This window comes from Podarcis tiliguerta, assembly GCF_965153285.1.
Source record: "Podarcis tiliguerta genome assembly, chromosome: 2".
NCBI classification, from domain to species: domain Eukaryota; kingdom Metazoa; phylum Chordata; class Lepidosauria; order Squamata; family Lacertidae; genus Podarcis; species Podarcis tiliguerta.
This window is the reverse complement of record NC_139535.1, coordinates 96,252,740-96,272,188: the sequence shown is the minus strand read 5'-3', so window position 1 is coordinate 96,272,188 and position 19,449 is coordinate 96,252,740. Positions and strand designations below refer to the sequence as shown.

Genomic DNA, 19,449 nt, shown 5'->3' with positions numbered 1-19,449 from the left:
TTGGCCCTTTGCCCAGCTGACTGGTCTTGGAACTAGGGAGCTTTGGTGCACAACAGGGCTGCACCAGCAACACCCAGCAACTCTTTCTCTGAGGTATTTTTTAAGTCTGCTAGTGAAGAAGATGGAATATGAAAGGAGGCCGGGGGGGGGTAAAGAGAATGGTAGGGGGGCCCAAAACAAGGGGGGAAACTTAAATAAATTTAAGTCCCATGTTGCAGGTTGAAGCTAAAGGACTGAACATGGCGAAGGCCACTAGTTCAGTGGACTTTTTCCACCATGCAAGAAGGAGAGGAACGGAAAGCTGCTCCAGAATCTGAGTGGGTTTTCCTTCTTCTTCATTTCTGTTCTGTTCATCAATGTGGCTTCGATGGCACCAAAAGCACCGGCATTGCAGGGGGTTGGACTACAAGACCCTAGTGGTACCTTTCAACTCTACAGTGGTACCTCGGGTTAAGTACTTAATTCGTTCCGAAGGTCCGTTCTTAACCTGAAACAGTTCTTAACCTGAAGCACCACTTTAGCTAATGGGGCCTCCCGCTGCTGCCGCGCTGCCTGAGCACAATTTCTGTTCTCATCCTGAAGCAAAGTTCTTAACCCGAGGTACTATTTCTGGGTTAGCGAAGTCTGTAACCTGAAGCATATGTAACATGAAGCGTATGTAACCCAAGGTACCACTGTACAATGAAAGTAGGGATAACGGGAAGGGGTGCTGCGGGCTCTAGAAAGCCATCAGCTTTCTGTCACGTATTTAACAGGTAGCAACCGAATTGCTACCTGAGGGAAAGATTTTCAGATCTTCCCACACAGAAATCTAGTAATCCTTCCACTCAGAAATTTAGAGACTTATAGTTCCTGCCCTGTAAAACCACTGGATTATTACAATACAGTGGTACCTCGGGTTACATACGCTTCAGGTTACAGACACTTCAGGCTACAGACTCCGCTAATCCAGAAATAGTATCTCAGGTTAAGAACTTTACCTCAGGATGAGAACAGAAATTGTGCTCCGCCAGCGGTGCGGCGGCAGCAGGAGGCCCCATTAGCTAAAGTGGTACCTCAGGTTAAGAACAGTTTCAGGTTAAGAACGGACCTCCAGAACGAATTAAGTTCTTAACCCGAGGTACCACTGTATTTGGTGCGGGATGGGGAGGAACCTCATCAAACAAGGCCCCCTAAGACACAGCCCAATAATAAATGCTGAGCTTTTCTCAGCATTTCCACAGATTTCAGCATTTTGAAGTCTGCACACACATCCTTTCCTTTACCTCATCAGCGAAAGCAATTACGCAACTGCCAAGGAGCAACACAGCTGCAGGAGAAAGATCGACTAGTACACTGTCACAGAGTGCCTTCCACAAATTAGAACAACTGTAACGATTTTATCGTTTGCTCGCTCACAATGCAGAAGTACATACCCCACACCCCCGCTCCCCAGGAAGGCTAAGCAACTGTAGTTAATCACAGGTGAACCTTCTTTTGTCTTCATTATATAACAATTACGTTTTGTGACACTCCTGTGTCACGCATTTGAGGATTTCATTATTACTATGGCTTGCGTCGAAAGTTATGCCAAGTCTCTCAATTCCACTCGTGCAAGGATATATACCCTGGTGCAACTGAACTTCTCCCCCTCTCCTCTCCATCTACTCAGTCTGCTCAGGGGTTTCCCAACCCTATGAAATAGATCTGGAAAGGACGGGGAGAGGAGTTTCATTGTGCAAGTGTAAATCCTTGTGCAAACGGAACAAGGGCGCTATATACGGACCTTGGTTTTTAAGTGATTTTGTACAGTGCCTGGACAACTCGCTTTACGAAGTGTCTGTTATGAGAATTATAAGGTCTAAGATATAAAATAAATGTACCAAGCAAACTCCTGCCAACCTAGCAGTTCGAAAGCACGTCAAAGTGCAAGTAGATAAATTGGTACCACTCCGGTGGGAAGGTAAACGGCGTTTCCGTGCGTTGCTCTGGTTCACCAGAAGCGGCTTAGTCATGCTGGCCACATGACCCGGAAGCTGTCTGTGGACAAATGCCAGCTCTCTCGGCCAATAAAGTGAGATGAGCACCGCAACCCCAGAGTCGGCCACGAATGGATCTAATGGTTACCTACCAAGCAAACACATACATAAATACATAAACCACATATCTGAAACAGTACAGGGAAAAGTCCTGAAACCATTTTGTCTCTCCCAAATTGACCAAAAATGTTTCTCTGCAAGGAGGGAGGAAATGGGGAAAACCTCTCCATTGTCTCTTTGCTCAAATATCCTGCCTTAAGGGCACATTTAAGATATGAATAGGGTGAGCCTGTGACCTGGACTCAGGACTCAAGAATTAAGTATTTATCGAAGGAATATGCAAAAATGGAATGTTAACAGGTGAAAAGCTAAAGTTATAATATATTAAGATCAAGATAAGGATAAAGGGAAAGAGGGAAAGGATTTGCTGAACAAATAAATTGAACTGGAATACAAAGAGGGGAGGTCCGGGAAACAAGCAAATGCAAGATATGTTATGAAACATTGAACTGTTTTTAACTGTTTTTTTTTATTTTTTATTTTTATTTTTTATTTTTTCCTTTTGTGATGTTATGCAAAAATTTAATAAAATATTATAGGGGGGGGGGAGAATTAAGTATTTATCATCAAAAAAGAATAGCCAGGCTGTCCAGGTAAACCCATTAACAGCAAGGTAAACCCATCAACAGGTTTCCTGCCGGCCAGGATTCTGTTGTAAACCACCCCTTCTGTGATGCATGTATGATATATTGGGGGGGGGGCTGTGTCTTGTGCTCCAGGGTGGGCAGTTTCAAATGTCTATATAAGGGTTTGCACACCATTGTTCGGGGTCCCTCCAGCCTCCTGTGTGCGGTTGTGAGCACCCTGTTGCAACAGTAAATAAAGATCAGGCGTACTAGCTGCTTTGCTTCTCAATAGTCTCTGGTTGGCCTGTTATTTTCTCCTATCGATAGAGAACCTATAAAAGGACTCCATATGGGCTCTGTCAGGAGCCTGTCCTACTCTTGAGTAGGAGCCTGGTAGAGACACATGCCCGACTGGCATGTTCTTTCCCTCCTGGTCGATCGTTCGGGAGCTTCAAAAGCTTTCTTCTGCCTAAACATCACAGTGACCAATGCCAACAGACATCAGCACACTTAGGGATCCGCAGAGCCTTCGCAGTTCGCGTGACAGAACTCAGTAGCTCAGCATTTTGGCTAATCTACTTTATTTACATATAAACACACATGGAGAATTCTGACTTAGCTCCTTCCTCTTTCTCATCAGAGAGCAAAGAGAAAGGACAAAGGACAATAGTCCCACTTCACGGAACACAGTAACACAAACATCCTGTCTCCATCACTTCCCACTCTGTGGAATGAAAGCATACACCATCATGTGATACACAACAATCCCATGACTGCAATCACGGAGCAGGAATCTTAACAGGCTCTTGGGTACCCCATAAGGGAAAAGGAGCAGTTTTTTCTTACAACGTCCAACAAATACAAACAGATAGGTGATAGATAAATGAGTAAACAGTGGTTTCTGAAATTCAGTAAGGTCTCATTGCAGTCCTATTTCTCTGTATCATTGTTTCTCAAACTTGGTTCTCCATCTGTTTTTTGGGACTACAACTCCCATCATCCCTAGCTAGCAAAACCAGTGGTTTTGTGTGGATGGAATGCAGCCTACTATACCAAGGGATACCTCAGTCTGTAGAGCATGGGACTCTTAATCTCAAGGCCATGGGTTCAAGCCCCACGTTGGGCAAAATAGTCCTGCATTGCGGGGGGCTGGGCTAGTTGACTATCGTGGTCCCTTCCAATCCTGCAATTCTATGATTCTAAGGTAAAGAGCCACATCCATTGCTCCTCCCACTTTTAGATCATTGGTACGCAGCCTCCAGAATGCCCCCCTTGATGAATGCAGCCCTCAGGCTGCGAAAAGGTTCCCTACTCCTGGCTCTGCAGGTTTCCAGTTGCACGCAGGACTCTGGAACAAGCAAACACAGTGGCTGACCTTAGGAGAAAACCCTCAGTATTCTGAACAGAGAGTCCTGTTCTGCTTTGACAACAATGCAGTCCAAGAACCAGCAGCCCAACTGAATGGCACACAGCTCTGATTCAGCTCTGTTTCGCTACTGCTTAGGAACTGGACTGATAGGCCCCCCGACCCCGCAAAACCCACCATTTATTTACGGTGCTGCTGTTTGTTCAGAAGGAACTTTTTCCTCTCTCTTTTTGGCAGAGGTGTAGCGACTCATCTTTCTCATCTGATTATTTCTCATAAAAAAGAAAAGGAACCTTTGAACAGCATATTGATACATAAGAAAGCGCCCTCCTCTCTCTCTTTCTCTCTAGGACACAGAGTTCTCTAACTAGAGCTAGGAAGGATGACATTTGGTAGTGCTCTCATCCAAAAGCAACAATGCCAGATTATTCTTCAAATTCCTTGTCTCTGAGCCAGTCAGTCAGCCCTGATGGAAAGAAACTGAGCACAACGTTCTTGGTTTAATTACAATTGTCTTTCCCACAGGAGTGAAAGGAAACGGCGTCTTCAAAACAGCCATCATAAGTGGATTGTAATCATAATTAGAAGGGAGTGACACCTCTGCACTGAAGCAGACTCAGACCCTTATGAATCTCTTGAATAAAGTCTGAGTGCATCCGCCCACCCTCTCAAATTTTAGGAGATAGCTACAGTGTTTCAATCTTTCAATTTCATATATATATTTCTGGATTCACACAGCATCAGCTTCCATCAGAGCTGTTAAGAACATGCCAAACAAGTTATTTGCATCTAGCCCAAAATTGCAGGCAAGCAACACCGTTCACTGGAGGCAATCTCTGTTGATGAAATGAACTGGTTAAAGTAAAAAGTTTTCAATTCCCAGAAAGAATGAGAAGGTGGGGTGAATTTAATTAATTTCAGTTCCTTCAGTTCACTGCATCTTCTCATTCTGCATTTCACTTCTTCTGCATGAAAGGGAATCCTGTAGTGCTGAAAAATGCTGCAATCTATTTTACCTTTTTTTAAAAAAAAAAAAATATCCAAGTTACCTAGGATGTGCAAGTCAAGGGTGCCTAACCTCCATTACCATTAGTGGGAAGAAGAGCCATTGATTTCAGCAAAAATTAGGCATGCCTGATTTGGTCTCCAAATTGCAGTCAGTGGCAAGGACCCAGAAAAGTCCTTGTGCACACACACAAATTGCTTCCATATACATTGGTTGGTGGATTGGTTTTGCCTTCCAGCGCCTGCCATTTGTACCACCTGAGTCCTGCTCTGGAGGGCTGCCTTACTATTAGGGGGCTGTTCAGTTGGCTACTGATGAATGACAGAAGCTGGGGAAGGAAAACTATTGTGTGAGCTGAACCCCATCATTTTGTGGATCCAAACCATTGTCTCCTGCCTTCGCCTCCCTGTTGTCTGTGCCTATCCCACCCAAATGCTTTCAGCTAGGCTTGTGTTGGCTAAACGAAAAACCTGGACGCTGCCGATTTCCATCAGATCTTTTGCTCCTTCCTGTACTCTTCTCTCTGCTGGCTCATTTATGAAAACATTTCTTTCCCCAGAAAATCTCAAATCGCTTCCTTCTTTATCTCTCTCTCCCACACACTAAAATAATTACGAAACCAAAATGAAATCAAATATAAGATGAAGCAGCCATTTAAAATTTTAATCCTTGCTTAAAGCTCTGGCAAAGCAAGGATGTTTTTACAGCCTGTTCAGACTGACACTGATGCTTTCTTAGTCACTTCTGGGAGAAGGATCTGAAGTTTAGAAAGTACTGTATTTTTCCATGTATAAGATTACGTTTTATCCCTAAAAAATAATGTCAAAAATTAGGGGGCGTCTTATACACGGATAGTGCCAAGGGTGGACTGGCGATTGGTTGTTGCCACAAAAATAGGGGGCATCTTATACATGGGGGCGTCTTATAGACAGAAAAATACGGTATTTTTTGAGATCCCCCGCCTACTGCCATCTCAATTTGGATTGGCTGGGGTCCTGCATCTTGCTTCTGACAGTGACCAACCAGATGATGATTACACACATACACACACAAAATAAATGCTTCCAGGAAGCCTATAAACTGGATGGGAAGCCACCACAATCTCCTACCAAAGCCGCTTAGTAACTTGGAGGCTGGAATGCACCTAGCAATAGCCTCATGCTGCTTCTCCATAAACTAGGGCAGATCTAAGAGTGCCCCAGCAGTGGCATTCCCAGCGAGGGGCCCACAAGGAACTGGCATGAATTCTTTTTCTAAGTGCCCCAAGCATTTCTGAATGGTAATGAATCTGGGGAGAAACTGAAAGCGGGTGCATTATCTGGGCTGCATGGTAAGATACTTAACCGGAGGAAATAAGATTCATTTGGGGTGTCTGTCTAGAAAAGATTTGAGGGAGGAATGAACTGATTTGGAGCAGGATCTGTTGGAAAATTAACTGGGGATTAAATGCATTGAAGAGGAACTGAGGTAGGGTGCAAATTAATTTACGTGGGACACACTGGATGGGAAATTAGATGGGTTGCATTCTGTGTGACATTTAAATTCTAAACTTGCATCGATGCACATAAATCAGCTTATGCAACATTTATGCAAAGTTTCATCTAAGAGCCCCAATGTTATAAATACATTAGCAAGGTCTCTGGCTCCCAGGTTCTTATTACCTGCTCCAATTAAAACCCTACATACCCCACCAATGGCATGCATATCCTCTCCAGACCAAAAGCCATTTCCTGTGAGTGTCACCTTTCATTTCATCCACCAACTAAAATGAGTTGAGTTTTTTATTCCAATACATGCAATAGCAAAACTCCTAAGGCACTGAGGAACGCAGGGAGAGTGAATTGGCAGCAAATGCTTCAAATTAAAAGAGTGCATTTTCAGAAGAAAAAGAGAAACCGGGGGGGGGGGGGACCTTCCTTGGGTTTTTGTTTTGTTTTTTAAAAGGAGTTGCCGCTCATTAAGGCATATCTCAAAGAACAGGCTTACTCTCAAGAAAGTTATCTCAGCTCTGCAAAGCACGAAAAGGACTCTCAAGTGTCCCTTTTGAATATCTAAGTCATGGGTAGGCAAACTAAGGCCCGGGGGGCGGATCGGGCCCAATCGCCTTCTCAATCCGGCCCGCAGACGGTCCGGGAATCAGCGTGTTTTTACATGAGTAGAATGTGTCCTTTTATTTAAAATGCATCCCTGGGTTATTTGTGGGGCCTGCTTGGTGTTTTTACATGAGTAGAATGTGTGCTTTTATTTAAAATGCATCTCTGGGTTATTTGTGGGGCATAGGAATTTGTTCATTATTATTTTTTTCCAAAATATAGTCTAGCCCGCTCCCCCAGGTCTGAGGGACAGTGGACCGGCCCCCTGCTGAAAAAGTTTGCTGACCCATGGTCAGAAGCAGCAAGAATGAGGCTGCATGTTCTTCATTCTGTGACCTTACAGTGGAGTTCATGAGTTTGCCATTCAGCTGATGTGACAGTGTCGCACTCTGCATTTCCTAAACCCAACAGCCAATGATCCAAGGCGGGGGAACAGAAAGCGTGAAAGGCACTGCATTGTGTGTGGCACAAATCCAGAAGCTACTGAGAAAAGATGGAAGCAGCAAAAGATCTACGTCTCTTCTGTAATCTCATTAGATTCTTGGTCGCAATGCCTGTTGAACGCCCCAGCTCAAGGCATCATCTGCCATCTTGACTCTCGCCAAAAACAAATAAATGAATCGTGAAGAACACTCCATGCTGTACAATGGTAATAAGGATCACAAATACCTTTCACACCGTCTGGCACGTATCTTATTTTCCAGGCTAGCATAACTGTTTTAACCAGCAGAAGGTCAATGGCACTGAAGTCACAAAGACTAGCCCTCTTCAAGTGTTATTGTTCATGTTAAGGAAATACACAAAGGGGGCTGTGGAGACACGTCTGCTAGCTTCACCACCACCCCATATTGCCATTCCGGCTGCGCTCCACAAGCTCCAAGGAGCCTCCTCTTGCAAGCCATGTGGGGGCTCTCCATGTCAGGCATTCTCCTTCCAACCTGTGGGAATGATGGAGATGTAGTGCTAGAACACTCAACCCTGCAGTCACCCTCACATGTTGACATAGAACCAAAGAATAATCAGAAGAGGGCTAGAGGGTTGCTTCAAGTGAGGTCTGTATACATATCCCATTTGGTTGGAGTATTATACAGAACTGAACAGTTACAAAAGCTTCTTTCAGCTTATCAGGTAAAGGGTCTATAAAGGTAAAGGTAAAGGGGTCCCTGACCATCGTGAACGACTCTGGGGTTGTGGCGCTCATCTCGCTTTATTGGCAGAGGGACCCAGCGTACAGCTTCCAGGCCATGTGGCCAGCATGGCTAAGCCACTTCTGGCAAACCAGAGCAGCGCACGGAAACGCCATTTACCTTCCTGCCAGAGTGGTGTGCTTTCGAACTACTAGGTTGGCAGGAGCAGGGACCGAACAACGGGAGCTCACCCCATTGCAGGGATTCAAACCGCCGACCTTCTGATCAGCAAGCCCAAGAGGCTCTGTGGTTTAACCCACAGCGCCACCCGCGTCTTGTAAAAAAAAGGGGTCTATACTCTGAGGCAAAATTCTTTTCTTCCAAGGCAATAAAGGAGCTAATTTATAGGCAGAAATTGCTGCGCTGGCATAAAGGGTTCAGCTTTTGAGCTATGATTTTGCAGACATGTTTCTCCCCCCCCCCCCGGCCCCCTAAAAATTGCAGATAATCCAATACGGATTGGTCAGCATGACTGATCATTTCAGTGACTTGACATTTCAGCACTGGAGTTGAAAACAGTCATGAGGAATTTGTGAAAATGATAAGAGAAGATGGTGCTCCTATCAAAAGATTCTAAATGTTACCACAATAGCAAAGACTGAAAAGACAAGTTTGCTGGAGAGTACTTCTGTGCTAAGAAAACGTTGCACAAGCTAGCTAGAAAATAAGGAGGCAAGGCTCTCTCTTTCCAACAGAAATGAAATCTCTTGCTGGGTAGCCAAAGTATAAAGAGAGAGCCTATCAGAAGACAATATGGCTAGATCTGGAGCCACAAGACTGACTATTGAGTTCTGGTTCTCCATTGCTTCTGGGACCTGAACTTTAATTTAGATCGGGCATAGGCAAACTCTGGCTCTCCAGATGTTTGGGACTACAATTCCCATCATCCCTACCTAACAGGACCAGTGGTCATGAATGATGGGAATTGTGGTCCCAAACATCTGGAGGGTCAGAGTTTGCCTATGCCTGATTTAGATTATTTTGTGCAAATACCCTGGGGGGGGGGAGCACTGGAATTGGGAAACAAAAATGTATCACCTTTACAGATATAGAATAATACCCAAAACAGTTCATAGAGAATTGATGAACTTCTAACTGCATGCCAAAGATGCCTAAGCAAAGTTTCAACACAATCCCTCAATCGGGTGTGGATTCCCACAGACTGATAACGGTCTGCTCCAAGGAACTTCCAGGGCTATCTTTCAAGCAGAAGTCCCAAGCTGGGAGTGAGATGGGAAATAAGAGGACACCTTGAGGAGGGGAAGGAAGGAGAAAGTAAAGCTAACGCCAGCACATGTCAACTTTCTTTTCTTTCCTTTTCTTTTTTAAAGGCACACCAAGTATCCAGTCCGTGGCAGAATTTGCATGTCCCTCTATACCACGAACGAGCCTGTTGCCCTTTCCTGCTATTATGTGGGAGAAGCAAATCGTGAATCTCTGACTTAAGCGTTTTGTCACAGCCAGAAATTGTGGCTTGTTTCATCCAAACAAATCATAATCAATACAGTGGTACCTCAGGTTACAGACACTTCAGGTTACAGACTCTGCTAACCCAGAAATAGTACCTCGGGTTAAGAACTTTGCTTCAGGATGAGAACAGAAATCGTGTGGCAGCGGCACAGCGGCAGCAGGAGGCCCCATTAGCTAAAGTGGTACCTCAGGTTAAGAACAGTTTCAGGTTAAGAACGGACCTCCAGAATGAATTAAGTTCTTAACCTGAGGTACCACTGTAAACCAAGAAGAATCTTTGGTTACAGATTATGGTTTGCTTAGAACAAAACAAACCACCATCCTCTGTTCAGAGGGGCTGCAAAGCCAAAGATCCATGGTTTGTTTTTCCCACATGATAGCAGGGAAGATCAAAGCAGCCAAGAGTGTATTTCATGGTAAACTGTGGTTTGCTGTGATATGAGAACAAGGCCTGGATCTGCTCATTTGCAAAGGTGAGGACTTCACTATGAAAAGGAACATTTCCGAGGGCCTTCTGGCGGTTCCCTCACTGTGAGAAGCGAAGTTACAGTGAATCAGGCAGAGGGCCTTCTCAGTAGTGGCGCCCACCCTGCAGAACGCCCTCCCATCAGATGTCAAAGAAATAAACAACTATCAGACTTTTAAAAGACATCTGAAGGCAGCCCTGTTTAGGGAAGCTTTTAATACTGGATGAATTATTGTATTTTAATATTCTGCTGGAAGCCGCCCAGAGTGGCTGAGGAAACCCAGCCAGATGGGCGGGGTATAAATAAATTATTATTATTATTAAATTATTATTATTATTATTATTATTAATTAGTGCATGCCATTGCATAGAAACACTGGTAGTAGACAGAGCTGGCAGGTGAGGGGACACCCTTTCATAATAATATAGCCATCTGTTAATTCCTCAATTTCTCCACGCAGGTAGACTAGGAAGGTGGGAATCTGACCTGATAATCTCTCAGAGAAATCCTATATGCAGTGATGCTAGGACCAGAAACATGCCACCATGAAGACAGAGAACAAAGCACACAGGAGTGAATTCCTAATTTAGAATTAAATTCTCAGCGCCTTTTCGATTGGCTGATTGTCACATAACGGAACCAGTGTCGCCAGCTTCAGTGTTACCCACAAGCTGCCAAAACAAAATTAAAACATGAAAAGTGTTCTTAAAAGGGGCTGTCACGCTGGCTGCTTGTCAAAAACCAGCAAACATCGTTGTTTTCGATTCTGGAATGGGAAAAGCGATATTTGTTTCAGAGACCTTTGCGAAACAAAGGAGGAAAATGTATCAAATACCTAAAGCTCTTAAACAGTGTCAGAACTCAATGGAATAATCAACAGAACGGAATATAAAAATTCATTTCATGCATGATTGCTTAACTGCTGGAGTGTGCTGAATTTCTCCTGAAAGAATGACTAGCCATTTTAAAAAAAAAAAATAGCACTTTTATTATGGTTCTAAATCACTGTAAGTTCTTCCCCCACCCACCTCAAAGCTGGAGAAACAAAGCAGGAAAGGAACCCCCAGCAACCCACCACAAACTTGTGGCAAGATATATACCATCTAAAAAGCATCCTGGACTTGACTTGAGACTAAGAGTGGGCCATACAACAAGAACTTATATAATTTGTTGTTGATACCCTGCCTATAGGGACGCGGGTGGCGCTGTGGGTTAAAGCCTCAGTGCCTAGGGCTTGCCGATCGAAAGGTCGGCGGTTCGAATCCCCGCGGCGGGGTGCGCTCCCGTTCCTCAGTCCCAGCGCCTGCCAACCTAGCAGTTCGAAAGCACCCCTGGGTGCAAGTAGATAAATAGGAACCGCTTACTAGCGGGAAGGTAAACGGCGTTTCCGTGTGCTGCGCTGGCTTGCCAGATGCAGCTTGTCATGCTGGCCACGTGACCCGGAAGTGTCTGCGGACAGCGCTGGCTCTCGGCCTCTAGAGTGAGATGAGCGCACAACCCTAGAGTCTGTCAAGACTGGCCCGTACGGGCAGGGGTACCTTTACCTTTACCCTGCCTATCTGGCTGGGTTTCCCCAGCCACTCTGGGCAGTTCCCTACAGAATTAAAAGCACAATAGATCATCAAACATTAAAAACTTCCCTAAACAGGGCTGCCTTCAGATGGCTTCTAAAAGTCAGATAGGTGTAGTGGTTAAGAGCGGTAGTCTCGTAATCCGGTGAACCGGGTTCGCGTCTCCGCTCCTCCACATGCAGCTGCTGGGTGACCTTGGGCTAGTTACACTTCTTTGAAGTCTCTCAGCCCCACTCACCTCACAGAGTGTTTGTTGTGGGGGAGGAAGGGAAAGGAGATTGCTAGCCGCTATGAGACTCCTTAGGGTAGTGATAAAGCAGGATATAAAATCCAAACTCTTCCTCTTCTTCTTCTTCTATTTCCTTGACATATATGCTTGATCAATTCACCAGGCAAATATTGTTAGATAATTTTTTAAAAAAAGAATTTAAAGGGGGGGGGGGGAGAAAGCTATGGATGCTAAAAGCTGTCTATTACATTTTTACCCTACACTTCCCTAAGCTGAAGACTGCATACATTTGTCACTCTGTGGTATGCTCACAACAGCCTGTAAGTTGGGAGTATCTCAGTTCAAAGTTGTTTCCTCAGGGGAAACAGAACAGCAGTGGCTTCCATTAAACAACAAGTTCCAATAAAGCAATGACTGAGTGCATCGTCATCCAGATTTGAAAGAAATACTACCTTGCAAAATCTTCTCCCTCATCTATTCGACAAACCTTCCTACCATTACTTAATTGTCCCTTAATGGAAATCAATCTTGCTTTAATTTTTTAATTTTTTAAAAAAGCTTCATTTTTTTGAGTGCAACAGATACAAGCTTGGATTCCTTCACAGGCCCACCCAGAAAAACAAGAGACACTGCGCTCAGGATTAAATGGGTGTAGCTTGAGCAATTTACACACACAGCTGGCCAAGCATCAACTTGCTCCATAGTTGATATTCATATGGACTCTCTGCTACCTGACAAAGACTTGCTTGTCCATTAACAGCATGCCAGGACTTGAATGGGAGCTTGAGAAGATGCCCTGAGGCAGCATCTGTTACAAGGAAAATGATAAAGAGGCCAACAACAAACCACAATTCTGCCAGGAAATCGGGCTCAGCAGAGACATCCTGCACAGATTTCTTGCTGCTGCTCCTTTCTGGGAGGCATCCTGAGATGTCATCTCAGATTCAGGGTGGAAGAATGATGGGACTGAAGAGCATCTGCTGTCTCATCAAGGAACACAAAGGCAGAAACAAGGCCAGCAACAGCAATAGAACTCATTGTATGGAGGATGGCCAATCCTGGAAACCATATGGACAACACTGGAGGAGAAGATCCTTCAAGTAGGTCCTCCTAGCCCAGCTTTGCCCAACCTGGTGACTTTCACATGTTTTTGACTACCATCCTTATCAGCTCCAGCCGGTAAGGCTGTGGAAGGTTGTCCTACACACACACACACACACACACACACTTACTCTGGATTAACATTTGCAGGAAGTGCTCTACTTTGGATGCCCCAGCTATCTGAGATATGTGTGAATGTTGACTAGATACAAAGACTTATTGGCAGTGGTACCCAGAAGATCTGAGCCTGAAAAGCATACACAGGTAAGAAAAAGGAAGCGATTCAGCTCTGTGGGCTTCTCAAGGCTCGGAGAGACCAATGAACAGAAACCAAAACAACCAACCAAGAGGGTAGGAAGGAAAGGGGAACCCTCTGAGACCCTGGGGTGGTGGCAGTGACAGTGAAAAATGGAGTAACTGGGGGTAGGTGGGTGGAGATGCAATGACAGCAATGGTGGGGTGTATGCAAGAGAGATAATAAAAAGGGAGAGCTCAAGAAAGAAGATGAGTATACATCCAGTAAAACTTGAAATTGCTATTGTACGGGTTGTCCCCTGCAACAACCATCATCAGATCACATCCATCTCCATTGACTGAACCATAACCATCAGGGTTCTAGTGCTTTTCCATGGTACAAAAACAAGACTCCAAGATACGGCCCCTTTTGGATCTTCTAGATTTTGACAAGGGGTCCCCTCAAAATCACCAGCAAATCATAGGTCAGCTGTGTCTACAGATGTATTATAAAATTTGTTGGTGGTTTTGTTGTCATCTTATGAAGTTCCATGAGGATCTGTGCGTTGGATAAAACTTTCTGCATTGCTGGCAAGCACTGGATCTGTGATTTTTTTTTTTTTAACTGTGCTGTCTTTTCAAAGTAATTATTTTGTTCCTAGATTTTCCACTTAACAAAATTTTAGATGCAGCAGCTTGCGGCTCCATCTCCAGAGCTGGCTATATTTGCAATTATCATCTGGAAAAAATTTAGGCATAACGAACAATTTTACATTCCAACTAAGTTATATGTAAGAGATTTCATGTTCTCAGAGTAACAGAAAATGTTTATGTTTGCCTCCTTGTTATGTCTCCAAAACTCTTTATTTGTTTATTTTTCAGGGTGAAAATGGAACAATGTATTTGGTTTTTGTCATTTTTTTAATCAGGTTTCAACATTTCCATAAATTTTACATCCATAGCCATGGAATGTTAAGTGGTGGCTCTGACACCACATCCACCTTGTTTTTTTACAAACTGAAAATTCAGTTTCCCCTCATGAATGTTTCTACAAGGAGAGGGGGGTCCCAAGAGACCCAAATAAAAACCACAACTGCAGCTAAAGCAGTCTCCCTTGAGTTGTACCCAATGAAGTCATTGATATGATATGATACAATACGATAAGATAAGATAATCTTTAGTGTCATTGTCCCATACAGAACAACGAAATTGAAAATCTACATCAGACATTCAGAAACCAACAAGCCTGCTATCCCAGCCTAGTTAGCCCCCTAAAAACTCTTGATACCCCATAATTAAATACAATATACTCCCATAGAGACTACCTTACACTGCGTTTAAAACCAAAATCGCATTTGGATAGAAACTGTTTCTCAGGCGGCTAGTCCTGGTCTTTATAACCCTGCACCTTCTTCCAGAAGGCAGAAGCTGAAAGAGATCATTTCCAGGGTGCACACTATCCTGCACTATCTCTGCAGCTTTCTTATGGCACCTGGAAGCATAGATTTGATCCAAGGTAGGGAGAGAGTGCACCCAATTATTCTCTCTGCAGTCTTTATAACCCTGTACAACATTGTTTTTTCCCTGACCGTGCAGCTCCCAAACCACACGTAGAGACCTATTGGGGCAAGGACTTCCACCTGTGCCATGAGACCTTAAATCCCTCTCCTCTCCCAATTCACCTGCTCCAGAGGACTGGGGGAACCCCTGGGACAGATCTGAGGGTGATGGGGAGGGGAAGGCAAGACACACAGGAAGTCCCATCACACAGGCGGAAGCTACAGCACTAATGGGACAACTTTGTTGGCTATAACCCCCTTAACTTTGGAATAAAATTCAGTACAGGAGAAATGCATTACCTGGCATCAGAGACAACATTACACCTGCTCTCCCCTCAGAAGCACCAACTCAAGACAGGGCATGATAAATGCTGCCCAAATTCTTCTGATATCTCACACAGATATAATTAGCCCTCGAGCAGTTATGCAAGAAACACTAATGCAAAAAGGCAGGCAAACGAAGTACCATCGGTAGCCAAAGAGACAAGATCAGGACAGCATACAGAGCAAATTAAAAGAAACAAGGGTGTGCTACACTTACCCCTGCAGCAAAACCCAGGCTGCCATCCAGGATCCGTCTCTGCAAATTAAAACAAAAGAGCTTAGATCACAACGAGAGGCAAGGTATGGCAGCTTGTTGTGTAAGAGCAAGACGGAATACAGAGTTGGAGACCGAGCCACAGTTCAGCAAAGAACTTTGGCTAATGGACATGAACATTGAGAGCAAAGCCGCCCCTCTCCTCTTCTATCCTACTGCACTTCCACCCGACTTGCAACATCCCTGCGTGGCAGCTCGCCATATTTCCACCTGACAGGTGAGAAACTTAAACTAACAGCAACTTGTGTGTTTACTCAGCAGGTCCATAACTCAACAGGTTATTAGCCCAGGTCTCCAGGCCTAATGCTCTAAATACAAACAAAAAAAAGAACAACGGCAGAAATAGCAGAAAGGTTTAAGTCAGGAACATACAGTGACAGTGTTAATTGGACTGCATCATACAATCAATGTTCACATTGAGCAAAATTCAATTAAACAGTTGTGCTAGCAGGAGCCAGTGCTGTTAGCACAATGAGGCCTTCCTCCTGCTCCCCATTGGCTTGGATGTGGGGTCAGAAGATCCCCCAGAACAGCGTGCATGGAGAGCAGAGAGGACATTCTTCCATCTGGCAAGCAGAAAGCTGCACCCTGAAAAACGAACTGAAGTACAAGGCTCACCTGCCCGCTGGAGAAGATAAACACAAGCGCTGAGCCAGCAGCCGTCAATCCCCAGGTGAATAACGTTCCTAGCAATGCTTGTGACACTGGATTGTAACCCAGTAACATACTGAGTGCTCCTGGATTTGATGACCTAGGACAGATATAAAGCCAATGTAAAGGCAGGATACTTTCAACATTAATGCACCATTCAAAAAAAAATTCTTTCCAATCAGATTTTCAGAGGTTCCACACACACCTATTGCTCTTATTACCAGAGACAGATAATGGATGGATGGATGGATGGATGAATAGATGGATAGATAGATAGATAGATAGATGATATAATTTTCTTAATCAGATTTGCATTGCATTCTAAAGATTTTCCAGTGGATCTGAATAAGGGAGGTGCAATTTCAAGTGCCACTTCCCTCCCAGAGCCAGTTTGGGGCAGAACTCAGGCAAAGCTCTCTTCCAAGCATCAGTTCCCCCTTGTAAAACTGCAATATGTTTGCAACCCTGCACACAATAACAACGGAGCAAAACTCCTTAGGATTGTACTGACCATCTTGAAAGGATTATTGGGAACTTAATGAAGACTACAGAACAAATCATTTCTAGTGCAGTCCTGCTCAAAAACAAGTCCCATTGCTTTCAAGCGCATATGAAGCCTGAATTTCATTCAGAATGAACAAAGCATCTACGCTGATGTGATATTCTTCCATTTACAGAGTATGTCCCCAGAGGTGGACAAATTTATACATATCCAACACAGCTATTAATTATGAACAGCCAAAACCAAAGGTACTCAGCATATCTTGCACATAAGCCATAGAAACTCAGGGGAATGGTAAACTGCGCCTTATGCTGACTCTGCAATATTTCTGATCAAATGCCACAAAAATGGGAACTCCGGAAAAGGAACTGGAATAGCAACAAAAAGATGCAGCCTCACACCCTTGCACTGTACTTATGGCCTCCCTGTTTGGGGTTTATATACTGGAGGTGGCATGCTTTGTAATATTGACACACCTGGGGTGGGTGTTGACTTGGGGAGGGTGTGGCTCTTTTAAATCCCCCCTCCCATTAAAGCAGTGCTGGCCAAACGTGGCCCTCCAGCTATTTTTTGAGACTACAATTCCCATCATCCCTGACCACTGGTCCTGTTAGCTAGGGATGATGGGAGTTGTAGTCCAAAAACAACTGGAGGGCCACGTTTGGCCAACACTGCATTAAAGTCAATGGGAGAGAAATGACTTGTACCAGGCCCATGGCTGGAGTCCATTTGTGTCATCATCACCATGTGTCCCGATGCAAGTCCCTTCCCTTTGCTGCCTCAGAATGAGGCCGACTTTGGGCATTTTCCTCTATGGTGGAACAGCTCAGGTCACAGAGTATCCCCCCCCAGTGTATGCAGGTGTGTGTTTTTTGCTGAGAAACCTCCTTCGGTCAGCAGAACTCAAATTCAGGATTGCTTGAACCTTCTCATGCCTAAAGCGAGACGCAACCTTTTTCCCACAGAGGAGGCCCTCATCCCACACGCAAAGAGTGATTTGTTGGCAAAGCGCTCCGCTCTATCCAATGCAGTTGCTGAGCATCAGGCCTTGCAGAACGTAATTCAGATTCATGGAGGTGAACCAGAGTCTCTCACTCACATGCACTGTAACAACCCCATGGGGAAAGGAAAATGGAAATAGACATACACACACACACACACACACACCACATATACAGTGTTGTAAATTAGCCAGGCACCCAGCACGTCTTGCGACCGGCGCGGGTTCAGTTGCGATCACATGGAGATCTCTGGAGGTCAGGTTCACAATTAACATCTCCATCTTGCAGGTCCCTCCAGCTTTCTAAAGCAGGTAAGCAGAAGAGCTTATTTATTGCATGTCCATCTTTTTTTCTCCAAGGATAGCTCACTAGGCTCCTCAGTTAATCCCCACAATGAAACTGTCAGGTAGGTTAAGAGGCCCAATTACTCGGCTTCCTAGTTTACCAAGAACAAAGTATGATGTGGAACATGCCACAAAGCTTCCTGATAAAATAAAATAAAAAAGACTGAGTGGTGTTGCACCCAACAGCCATTTGTGTTCCTGCAACAAGTTTGTAGCTAATGCACACACACATATCATACCATTGGAGCAGGGACAGTGAGGTGGGAAGAGAGCAGCTAAGTGCTCATCCAAAACATGTGTTCAGAGTTTGGGGACAGGAATGGGCGTAGCCACAGGACGCGGGTGGCACTGTGGGTTAAACCACAGAGCCTAGGACTTGCCGATCAGAAGGTTGGCGGTTCAAATCCCCGCGACGGGGTGAACTCCCGTTGTTCGGTCCCCGCTCCTGCCAATCTAGCAGTTCGAAAGCACGTCAAAGTGCAAGTAGATAAATAGGTACCGCTCCAGCGGGAAGGTAAACAGCGTTTCCGTGTGCTGCTCTGGTTTGCCAGAAGCAGCTTAGTCATGCTGGCCACATGACCCAGAAGCTGTACGCCGGCTCCCTCGGCCAATAAAGCGAGATGAGCGCCGCAACTCCAGAGTCGGCCACAACGGGACCTAATGGTCAGGGGTCCCATTACCTTTACCTTTATGGGCGTAGCCAGGATTTTTGTTGAGGGGGGCGCAAGCCTTAGGGGGGGGAACCTCAGTTAACTATGTGTTTTTATTGATTTTTATTGACGGGGGGAGGGACTGCCCCTCCCTGCCCTCCCCTCTTGGCTACGCCCATAGACCCACGTATGAAGTCCCTGTTTCCTTGATCCAGCGGGCAACTTAACTTCATAAAACTAGCAACCAGGAGGAAGACTTACGAAACTTGCAACCGCACTGAAGCTGTAAGTCCTGTTCTGCACAGTCCCCTTTCAGTTGTGCAAGCACAGACCTACTGACACAGCCTACCCAGAGTGTGAACTGCGCCTGAATGAATGAATGAGTCTGCCTGCCACCTTGCAAAATACAAACCCCCACCCCAAAAATGATGGGGGGGAGACTCTTTCCATTAGAATTGTTGTTGTTTTTTTGCACAATCACGAATTGTTCTAATATGCACACCTTCTAGCCAAGGGATCTGTTCCATAACACAGTTCTAATCCGTTCGACATTCGTATTTAACTAAAAACATTTCCTGGTTTAACTTCCTGGGTTTTACCAATAACCTGCTTTAAAGACCACTCCGTTATTTAGAAGGGGAAAAAATACGTAACAAGAATCAACTCACTGCACATGAACCACTTCTAGGACCGCGCAGGAGTTGCAAGTTATCGCAGGCGCTTCAATTCCGGCAGCCACTTCCGAGTTCCTCTGTACACGTGTCTCTCAAACAGGC

General features: G+C 44.8%; 1 protein-coding gene across 5 annotated transcripts in view; it reads right to left on the bottom strand.

Moving 5' to 3' along the window:
- SLC39A11 (solute carrier family 39 member 11) overlaps window positions 1–19,449 on the bottom strand; it is a 260,594-nt gene extending 241,145 nt beyond the window's left edge. For 4 of the 5 annotated variants that reach the window (XM_083427894.1, XM_083427895.1, XM_083427897.1 and 1 more), the window contains exons 1-3: window positions 19,342–19,449; window positions 16,144–16,276; window positions 15,469–15,507 (exon numbers count right to left, since the gene is read on the bottom strand). In XM_083427894.1, the coding sequence (XP_083284020.1) occupies window positions 15,469–15,507; window positions 16,144–16,251 (147 nt within the window). In that variant the 5' untranslated portion in view covers window positions 16,252–16,276; window positions 19,342–19,449. The remainder of the gene's footprint in view (window positions 1–15,468; window positions 15,508–16,143; window positions 16,277–19,341) is intronic. The other variant, XM_083427896.1, reaches the window with a different exon arrangement.